The sequence below is a fragment of the Apostichopus japonicus genome, chromosome 16 (genome assembly GCF_037975245.1).
Source record: "Apostichopus japonicus isolate 1M-3 chromosome 16, ASM3797524v1, whole genome shotgun sequence".
Lineage (NCBI taxonomy): Eukaryota > Metazoa > Echinodermata > Holothuroidea > Aspidochirotida > Stichopodidae > Apostichopus > Apostichopus japonicus.
Window position 1 is genome coordinate 6,665,001 of NC_092576.1, and position 11,608 is coordinate 6,676,608.

Genomic DNA, 11,608 nt, shown 5'->3' on the forward strand with positions numbered 1-11,608 from the left:
AAACTATATCTGTGTGATGAAAACTACTTTACAATGTGGTTACTTGACATCAAAGTGTTGCTGTAAATTATTAGCTTGATCTTATTGTTTCTGCTTAATAAATTACTTTGGAAAACTGATTGAAATATCACATTCCTCCAATAGATACAGTAACGAGCAGTGCGTCTGATGAAAGTGTTCACCTGGATATAGGATACCACTTCGGGATAAACCTCGCTGCTACCACTGTCGTGGTACTACTTGGTATCATCATCTGGACAGGTAATGTCTTCCATACTTTTGAGGAATATTTTGTAACATATTTGTTAAATTATTAACCAATAACGTCAAAGCGAGTCGGCTGATTTCAATGACGAAATTTGGCTGTTCTTTAAAACGGCACGAAAATTGATTTACATGATTTTGCCTCCCACATAACATAAATCGAAAACGTAGCCTGTTTTTGTACTGATTGTCGAACCAGAGCAGATTTTTTTTGTGAAACTGTAAAACTACTCCCACAACATGAACGCAAACGAACAGTGCTAAAATATTCACAAAGCTCTCGAGACTGTCACAACACGCTCTCGTCACCAAGTCGCCAGTATATACCCTTTCAGATTTGTCACCAAGGCCCCATTGGCGTTTCGCAAACCAAAATGCTGAAGTCGTTACAAAACCGCGAGTGTAGAAGGCGCCACACTTTCACAGAAGGGCAATTTTCTACCTATACAAGTGACAAGACACTTTCTGGAAGGAATTTCTGAACAAAGCGACGAATTTGAAAGGTCTTCCACATTACCTATAGTTGATCGTAAAGTAAACTCCAAATTTCAAACGACAGTTTCCGGATAACTGATCATGAGTCCTGACTTTAAGCCAAGCTAACCTAAACATTTCTCATAGTGAAGAATTTACCAGAATTAGACATTCCATCGCTGGTTTAATGACTGCGTGTGAACCCAGTATAGCCTTGTCTGAATAAAACTTGAACCCTCCCATAAGCTAGAAAGAGAACACACGTACAACGTTTTGAATTCAATTTACCAATTCGCCAGCGGTAACGTATTGAGATGGTGACAAGTGTCATAGGTTGGATTGTCTAGCCTTAGTCCCAAAACCTAGCATAATTCAGAAGTGAGTATAAAGGAGGCCATACTCCTTCCTGTACGATGGCGGTTCTGTAGGGGCAACTCGGCGCATCGCGAGATTGCAATTTTGAAGAATGGAGCTTTGTTCGGCGCGGCGGTGAGCATTTGTAGATACGATTTGAGTTCGGTAAAGGCTTTTTCGATAAAGACGAATGAATAAAAACCTCTAAATATGAAGAAAAAAAAAATAAAACAAGAACAATAGATCTTTACGAAGAAAAACCCCAAAACAAATAAATACTTGTTCTGTTAATCTTCTGATATAAATTTCAGCATATGAAGGTTTAGTCTCCTCGTTTTCATCTTCATTTATCTTTATTAAGAATTAATACTTGTTTATGTCTCTAGGAACATCGTTCTATCAATAGACTCCTTCATCCGCTACATGTTTAATTGTTCCTATGCTCCCCGAATGCGGGTGATCATGTATTCCCCACGCAAAAATAGTACAGTTTTTTCCCTCAATGTTATATATTTTTTACAAGCCACTCTATGATTTAAGGTAACGCATCTATTGATGATTAAAATAATCTTACTGAGTAGCTTTTAAATATTTAAGTTTATTATTATTTCTTTTTAGTTTACAGCAACATAAAACGCATGACTAATGCACAACCCATTGCACGGCTACCAGAAGAGATTCCACTGGTAGGATATACCATATGCATTTATTTTTCAATTGTTTCAATTCGGACAAAGAGTATGTTCCTGCTGTGTATTAATTCAGCCACCAAACACCAAAGGAAAGACAAGTATGATTATTTTATAGTTTCATTTCTTGTCGTCTTATCCAAATGGGTTATATATATATATATATATATATATATATATATGCATATATATGTGTGTGTGTAAAGCTAGCATATAAAACGCATTGTACTATACGCAGTACCAAGCACCAAACTTAGCATTTGTGATGTTTTATTATAAAAGTAAAGGCTAGCCAGTTGTTGTCATCGAGAGCTAGATTTTCTTGACCAGCGATGTTCAAATGCTCTCAATGACTCATATTTAGCATTATGGAATTAAATGCGGTAATTTTACACTTTAAAAGAAAGTTTCTGAAATGTTGGGCTGTGTAAATTCATAAAGTTAATTTGACATCGGTAGGATGAATTCTTCAAATAACATCTAAGTGTTCTGTTTTCAAGCAGTTATATTCGTGTTGTGTTATGTTGTTATGCATCGTAAACAAAACAAACTTAGTGAAAGAAGAAGGAATATATTCCAGAACTATCCAATACAAGATTTTTATGAACAGGGATAACGTTAGCATATGTACAATTCAGAGTTAATATATACAATTTTCAGTTCCTGATTTTTTAAATGGAATATAAACCATTTGGAAACATGCAGGCTTACAGTGAAACTGTCAAATCTGAAAACGTCACTTTTAGCAATGCAATTTGTACACGTTTCAAACATATTGGCTTTTCAGAACGTGACTGTCAGCGGCGAACAAGCAGCGGCAGGTAATTTACCATCTTTTCATGCTACAAATTTTCACTGAAAAAAATACATGAATGTTCCCTCGGTCTCAAAGAGTGCCGGTGTTTTATATTATTTAATGTAAGATCATGTTAGGAGACAAAATGCGATTTGAATGGATGCCGGAAGTTTGCTAAAAATCACTCAACCTATTAATATGCATCGTGATACATGGTATTTAATACAATCATACTTTTTATTTTATTTTGAACGATCATCGCGCTGAAGAGTACAAATGAAGAGAATGATAATCTGTTAAAGTTTGATCCATTATTAAAAACATTGAAAAGCAAAGATAAAAGCTCTGTTAATAATTGTCTATTTGTTTAATTATCGTGTTTACTGTTATTTCACCGTCTGATTTGAACTGTTTAATATTTCTGATGTAATTTAATTTAAATAAGTTGGGTTTCTACAGAGTACGGTACGTAGTATAACGCTTATTTAATCCTGCGTAACATATATGCCAAGATCCCGTTTTTTAAATGAAGTAGTACTCAGCTGTATGAGTCATCTTTCACTATTTTCCTCGACACAGGAGATACGTCTCTATCATCACCAAATATAACGGAGGTAAATTACCTTCATTCCTACGTTATTTTACTTGTAAAATCAGACTTCTATGTTCATGGCCTGTTTAATATTATAAACTTAGGATTAAGCTGATGCCCAGATACCTAGTAAGCATAATTTATGCAGAGAGACATAGATAGAGAGAAGAAACCGTTAATTATGTCATTAAGACCATATCCTAGGTGTAAATAAGAGATAACATGATCACAATTGAGGCATTCACACAATAACACTGTTTAAAAAAGATCATCAATAGGATACAAATAATTGTCCATACTATAAGAGCGCTCAACAGGACATATCAGTTTCATTTTACCAAATATTATTTGTAATATGGCGCATTGAATTTTATGTAGCTTCGTCAGTCTAAGATTTCAATTATGTTGGGCATCACCCTTGTTATTCAGTGTAATTTCAGGTACAATGCCATTTATTTGTTCTTAAATCAGATGAAATTTGTTTCTTTGAAAATCTAGTTTAATTTGATCTGTTTTTATTCCTTTGAACACTTACGGTTTATGTCCACTTTCAAGAAATACATGCCATAATATGTATATATAATTTAACTTATTCATGGACTTTTCGTTAGTCTTGAACTATTTATAGTAAGATTATATTCGTGTTTACAGCCTGCAGATCAACTTTGTTCAAACGGCATACTTTTATTAGGTAAATATATCTTGCAGTTATAAATCATGATTATATGCCCATATAGACAATATCTTTTAAAGTTACGTTTGTTCATTTGTAAACCACACTACTTCATAGTCCCAAACATAACCGGTCGCCTAAAAAAATTCTTGATTATAACTTTATGGGATAAATTGTTGAATTAATGTCATAGTATGTTCATTTCTATGGTGATGTGACTAGGTCAGAATGCTTTTGAATCTAAACCATGGGATAATTAATGTGTAGGGAGATTCATATATATATATATATATATATATATATATATATATATATATATATATATATATATATATATATATATATATATTCACATTTTTATTCTTTCTTTTCCAATGTTAGATGACTTAGTCAAGACGCTACGGAACTACTATGGGATACTTTACAATGATTTAAGACCAGTACATGTCGATCAAAATGAACATTTCCAAGTCGGTAAACTGTTTTGTGACAATAACATGCAGTTTATGAAGACCGAAAAGCTCACTGGTAACAACATTTGGGAGAAAGTAGATTCTCATCATAACGTTATAGGTTCTGTAAAAGTTACTGGAACGGTGGTAATAATCGAAGGCGATGTAGGGTACGGCAAAACAATGATCTCCTTAAAGCTGATACAGGAATGGTGTGAAAATGATAAAAAATCATCTTTGAAGGGAGTAGAAGTAGTGATATTTTTGCGAGTTAACGAATTGACAAAATTTTCTTCATTATATGGTGCGATTCAATCAGCACTGTTGCCTAAGGATTCAAAAATTTCAAGCACCGATATAGAAGAAGTCCTCATAAATTGTCAGTCAGTTGTGATAATACTCGATGATTATGAAGAAAGACATCAAAAACTGGTTTGGTTAACAGACATCTTAAAGAAAAAGACTCTTCGACATTGTAAAGTGGTAATCACTACAAGGTCATTTGAATTTGTCAAGTCTATCGTTATCTCTTCAAAACGATTCAGATTGACAGCATTTAGCGAAGAGACACGTAAAGCGTACATCCACAATTATGTAGGAAAACAGGGCAAGAAATTCGTTGAACAAGTTAAGACAGAACTTCTTGAAAATGTGGTTCTTAACGAATTGTGCAAAATACCACTTTTGCTTGTTGCCTATATCCACTTGATATGTGAGCAAACTGATAACAGAGAACCTAAATCTTGGATTTCTATATTTAGCTACCTATTGAAGTGCTTTGAGCTACACCACCAAAATAAAACAAGGCATCACGCAGATGTTTTAATATTTAGCGAAACAGAGGCCCGGGAAAAGGGAAAAGTGATTGCTAAGTTTTTATCAACAGACCAGGATCAACATGCAACCGAACATTATGAGCCTTTCAAACGACTAGGGCTCTTTCGACACCCGATATCTACTGAATCGAAAGAAGAGGTTCAATGTACTATATTAGCTGAATTGTACGCAGCAAAAAACACAGAGAATATGGAAAAAACGGAACTAGAACATTTCGTAAAACTGTTAAATTTGAATCAAATATGTTTTCTTCCATTGTTTGCTTCCTATTTCAACGAACATTTTTTGGACACATTTATCAACTGCTACAGAGATATGGAGATTCCTGCTACATGGCTGAAGTATGAACTGAATAGAAAGCTGTCGACGATAAGGGACTCTCTCACTAAGTTTTGTAGTGAGCATGTAGACATTACCACATGCGAGTATCCACTACTGCAAAGGTCTAAAATAGAGTTGCTAAAACTTGCCTCTAACAATAAGGTAGGAGTTTGTTGATTTAGTTGAGATTGCAAACTGTGCAAACGCACAAGTTTTATAAGTTTAACCCACCAAATAACATTTATTATACAAACTGAAATGAGCAAAAAAGGCACATAAAGAAAACAATGCGTTTAAGATAACACGTTTGCTAAATTCAGTACATCATGCAGATAAAAAGTAAAGCAAGGTCAAGCAGGTATGATCCTAATTATTTATGGACACATTTAACCTACGTAACATTACAAAAAAACATCGTTATATAAACAAAATATTAATAAATTCCTCGGGAAGATGATTTTCGTGGAAAGACAGTCTTCTGTTAGACAATAATCTTAGAAAGAAAAAATTCTATCAAACATACACATTTTCAAGTCAATATTATAACATCCCTCCATGTTTATGGATTCTCTTTCTTAGCACACTTGTAGCTTTGTATTTCAACATGGTATTTTTTTCAAACTTCAGATACCCATAGAAGATGTATCCTTCACAAATTGTGTAGATGTTGAGCTGTCTACTAAAGACATGCTTGTAATTACATCCGGGATGGAGATACCTGTCTTGGAAACGGTGAAAAAGATAACGTTTGACGGAAAACAAACAAAGATAAAAAATGAGGAGGCAGAGCTTATGTTGATGTACTGCAACCATTGTTCACATCTTGAGACCGTACAGTGAGTTTTCTCTACAAGTTCATATTTGTATTGTTTCTGTGAATAAAATTTTAACAAGGTAGTTTGTTTAAATTGGCTGGATTACCGAGCTGCACGAGACCTTCGGATACAACCCAGTAAACACGAATGCCAAATATTTGCTGCGCGTGGTATTGTACACCAAAGATACTTCAAGTAAGCTAATATATTGTGAAGTTATTCCCAAATATTTAGCATTAAATTGGTATATTAATGTGTTCTTCGCACCATATTGTGTTGGTTTATCTAGCAAATTCAATTAAAAACAATGTTAACTGCAATGAAAGATCTATTTTATTTATTGTTGCATTATTGTTGCGTGATTCAGAGTACTAAGTGCAAAATGTTAATTCCCTCCGTATTTTTGTAGGTTTCGGAGATTAACAATGCCGGGGTCATTAAAAAACTGCACCAAATTCTTAAGGAAGGAAATCACAGGTACAACTTTTCGATTATTTGCATATGTTAATTTGAATTTTCTGGCAAAAGTTATAATATAGAAGACAACAATGTTTCAATGCTTCAAAATTGATTAAACATGTAATTCATTTCCAATATGAGATGTAAACATTTACTTACGACTACTTATTCACTAGTTCTTTGGAACTCTGCTGATGGCAAGGAATTCGTGTTGCAGATGCAATCTGGTCTCTGGAATGTAAGTTTGCATCTTCCTAATTAATTATTTCACAATCAGTTGTTCATACATATAGGCCTATATGTATATTTTGTTTGTACACATGTACATATATATGTATATGTGTGTCCTTTGATGACTCATTCGCTGTAATTGATAGTTACAAAATTTAGACGTATCATATTTGTACATCATCATTTCTGATATATATATATATATGTAAATATATATATATAAATGTGTATATATATTACATACATACATACACACATACACACATACACCCATACATACATACGCACATTAATTCTTGTTTTCGCTTCTTTTGCTGTAATATATTGATTGCTTTTCAAATGACAGTTGATGGAAATATTTTTATTCTTTCCACAGGACCTCCAGCTTAAAAACACACAGAGGAAGAAAAAAACATCTCTCGGTGGTATGTGTAACGGAAATCATCAGATTGTGTTTAAAGAGAGCATTTTCTTACTATTACTCAAATTCATTGTCCAATATCTCGATCAAATCAAATGATCTAGTAACTACATCTGTAAATAAATCATTGCTGTTTTCACATATTTTCTAATTGCTTTGTGTAATTGTTCCATTGGATGATTCTTGCTGCTTTCAGTGTAAACTCATCTTACATTTTTTTATTAGCATGCTACGTTTTTCTATTTTTTTTAGAACTGGTGAAGAACAAATTTGGAAAGGTATTTGCTTTAAATATTTTTTTGGAAACTTTTCAGGTATTCTTCAATGCATTCAAAATATTACATGGTTGGTACAGTCAGTATCTAGTTATCTCGTTAGTTAAGTGGGGCGTTTGCCTTGTTGCCACGTTTTTTATGTGGTCATTGTTATGAACGTATTAATTTGAAGCATACATTCATTTAAAAAAAAAACTGATCTTTCTACCATGATGACGGGGACACCTATGATGATTGAACAAGCTTGTTTACATAATACCAAAAGATGCATAATTTGGTTAATAATGTATATAGATATCTAAATTATTGTTCAGATGCCAAATGGCCATTGCTAAAATTTCTATTCTGAATAGTTAGTACGATTAGTTCGTTATACTAATATACCATTCCAATCAATTTTTGTATTTCATTTTCTTACAAAATAAAAAAAAGGAAATAAAAAAACACATCTCTATTCGTTAACAGAGTACAAATGAGGTGGACGAGGTGGACACTGTACCGGATACTGGAAGTCCAATAGATGATTGATCAGAAGGAAGTGATGACATTTGCCTCGTTTGCGATGTCTTTGAATTAACTTAATACTCTGGATATACAATCAGCGTCCATAGCCTAGTTTGTTTGGGTGTCTGCATATAAAGCGGGAGGCCCGGGCTCGAATCCCGGTGGTGGCTGGAGAAATTTTGTCATTGTTCTTTCTCCAACTCAATACGAAATCAATTATATATATATATTAATTTGCTTATGTCGCTAACCTCCATTTCATTAACAAAATTCTGTTTAACGTATCTCTTTCGAGATCCGGCTTTAGGAATCACAAATGATTTCGAGTTGGTTAGCATCATGTTTGATCTCTACAGCAAGGCAAATACGTCACCAAAACAGAAATAGTATTTTTCGAAACAGGTGACAAGCGCCTACAGTGGAATTACGACCTTCCTTACTGGTATCGAACCTCTGGACATACAATCAGCGTCCATAGCCATAGTGGTTAGGATGTCCGCATATAAAGCGGGAGGCCCGGGTTCGAATTCCGGTGGAGGCTGGATTATTTTAAACAATTCTCTTTTGAAGAACCTAATGTAAGTCGTACAAAATGACTGCAGCTATACTTTTGGAAAGTTTTATTTTATTTTCGAATTCTTTAATGTGAGATAGTTTGGCTTTCCATTAGTTTCCCGTTATTTATATCATTGTCAACAATTTCATAGTCGGTTTTTCGTTATTCATTTACTTAGTCAAATAGCTGGTAATTTTCTGCATTTCTTGTTATTATATACTGTAACATTGTTGTGTAAACTTGTTCCATTGTTAACGAATAACATGTCTAGTTTGTTCTCCTTGATCTCATCAATTCGTCTATAATTAAATTTATGTAAGAAGTTAAAAAAGCTTAACTCCTTTCTATACGAATTAAGCAATTAAATACGAAATCGTCAATGGAACCACAAAATTAGTCTTTTTCGATGGATTATCGGCAATACTCCTGAAGAAAAGAAATACTTAGACAACAATACAAACTATAGGTTAATATCTTTATATCTTAGATTCGACGAAGTCATTCCTTTGCACAGTGCCTGACATTAGTTATGAAGTTCAACTACCCCAATTAATATTATTTCATCATATGTCTTCTGTTCACTTGGCACTGAAGTTAATTGTTATCGTGGGTGTTACAGGAGCGGTTAGGTAATACCGTTGTGATTGTTTAGGCTTACTCAGTGTAACACTGTTTCATTGTGTAAGGCTGGCATAAACAATATACACCAGGCGCGGCGGAACGGAAAAATTATTGGGGGGCTAATGTGTGGAGACTATCTAAGCGGAGCGCCACCATCGGTTGGCGCGGAGCGTACAAGAAAATTTTGGGTTTTTTCAAACCCCCAGATGGCCGGAAACGGCACTTTTCGAGTGTTTTATGCTGCGAATACCTAGCCCTAAAATATGGGTCTCAAGCCTGCAATTTCTCAGATTGCACGTAAAAGTCTGTAAAAACATTGTAATTTGTATATTCGATGGTGTTTTAAGAGAGTAGCTATTACTCGTAGTGTACTCGCAAAGACGTTTTTGAGTGTAGTAAGGGCAGTGGCGTTGCTAGGGGTATTGGTCAGGGGGGGGGCAAGAATGGCCTGAAGGGGCGCTTTCGACACTATCTAAGCGGAGCGCCACCACAGGTTGGCGCGGAGCGTACAGAAAATTTTTGAGTAAAGTTACTCCCTAGATTGCAGGAAATGACCCTTTCCGGGCCTTGCTAATTTGCAGATGAACGGAGAATAAATAGGTGTCGTCGCCATTTTGTCGGAAAATTACACCAACAGAATATGACAAATGTCAATAGGTATATGAGAGCGCAATAAAATAGTCAATAATCGCGAATAAGTTAAAAGTAGTGAAAAGCTGAAAAGGGCGCCAGCAGTCCATTTGAGTCCGTCAGGAGGGGGGGGGGGGATCCGCCCCCTGACTGTATATATGGACGCTCGATCCGCCACTAAGTAAGGGGATGTTGGAGAACTGGCTGAAATGAGGCAAGTCATTGGCCTAAGACGAAGTTGTGTTACGCTTACCGGTACTCACACTAACTGCTTCCACTTTTCACGGGGCGTGAAGACGCGGTTGGGGTGACAATGTGGTCTATGGCCAGGGGACGGGCCGAGGGACCAGGGTCCCCCAGCAATTACTAAAATTATTACACCTATATAGTATACGTGTGCATCGGACAGATCGACAAGTATGCATTGAAAAATGGGCAGATGCACGTTTCGGAGCCTTGGTAAATATTGGGGGGGGCTAATCATGCATTTGCCCCCTCAACTTTTTCATTGGGGGCTGAGCCCCCCAAGCCCCCCCCCGGTTCCGCCGCCACTGATATACACAAACAGGCAATTTGTTTTTATATCTCGTCACTTTTATTCGGTGGCGCCATGTATATAATGATAATAACGATCAAAAGATCAAAATGAAGAGGGCAGTGGCTATGAATAGTCAACGAACACGCAGTTGGGACAAAACTCTCTGTAGTTTCACATGTCCTGCTTCAAAACACTCTTCAAACACTACTAACAGTATAAGTAGTAACAACTTCATTGTTCTTTCAGATAAAGGTTAGGTACTGTTCATATATACATATATATATAGTTATATATATAAATATATATATATATATATATATATTTAGTTATATATATATGAGTTGGAAAATCAGGAAAAGTGAAAAACTTCCAGCCTTAACAGGGATTCAAACCCGGGCTTCCCGCTCTGTACGCGGAAACCGTACGCGGTAAGGTAAAGCGGAAAGCTTTCGAGACGAAACATGTAAAGTGAGAGCCTTAGTATTTTGAATTGATATATATCGTATATGGGATTCTTTGGCTCAAAACGTCGTAACTAGACTTTGAAAGTTCAGAGACATCATGCATGTGGCTCTGATTCAACGATCCGAACATTGGTATACGCCACGGGTAAAGATATAGTATAAGGTGGCTTCTATACTCGACTGAAAACTAAACAAATGAAATGTGAAGAGAAAGAAATGTGGAATTAAAATCTGGCACAAATTATTGTTTGCAATTAACATCTTGCCTAAGGCATTTCCTATTCTATGTGCATTAGCACCCTATAAATACCCCCGTTCGCCTCTCTCTCTCCCTCAATCTAACCCGGAGTGTTTCTTTATAATTCCTCACACAACCAAGTCCCATTTTTCCGGCGCATCAATTTTTTTTTAAAATACGGGAGTATAATATTTCGTACAATCTAGAAGTATTTCGTCAAAAAAAAAAATAGTAAATAAGATCAAAGAAGCCCCCACCCAGATCCCAACTCCGCCCGCTTCCAAACACCACATCTCTAATCATTCTACATATATAGCTGTTGAAAACTAACACTTTGTGTAGTCAATGAATAACAGTGCGTTCATGTTGTCTGGCTGAACGGAGGGGTATATTTGTAATAGAGG

The 11,608-nt window shown here is 35.4% G+C and overlaps 2 protein-coding genes across 3 annotated transcripts in view; both read left to right on the top strand.

Annotated features, from left to right (window-relative positions):
- Positions 1-951, top strand: part of LOC139982614 (uncharacterized) — a 35,140-nt gene extending 34,189 nt beyond the window's left edge. The window contains exon 6 of one of the 2 annotated variants that reach the window (XM_071995578.1): positions 145-951. In XM_071995578.1, coding sequence (XP_071851679.1) covers positions 145-317 — 173 coding nt within the window. In that variant the 3' untranslated portion in view covers positions 318-951. The remainder of the gene's footprint in view (positions 1-144) is intronic. The other variant, XM_071995575.1, reaches the window with a different exon arrangement.
- Positions 952-2,079: 1,128 nt separating this feature from the next.
- On the top strand, positions 2,080-9,763 carry LOC139982607 (uncharacterized). Its single transcript, XM_071995553.1, has 10 exons — positions 2,080-2,602; positions 3,157-3,191; positions 3,821-3,860; positions 4,224-5,614; positions 6,080-6,288; positions 6,677-6,744; positions 6,903-6,964; positions 7,334-7,382; positions 7,631-7,656; positions 8,119-9,763. Exons 1-10 carry the CDS (start codon positions 2,530-2,532, stop codon positions 8,179-8,181), a joined length of 2,016 nt encoding a protein of 671 aa, XP_071851654.1. The 5' UTR covers positions 2,080-2,529; the 3' UTR covers positions 8,182-9,763.
- The last annotated feature ends 1,845 nt before the right edge of the window (positions 9,764-11,608 follow it).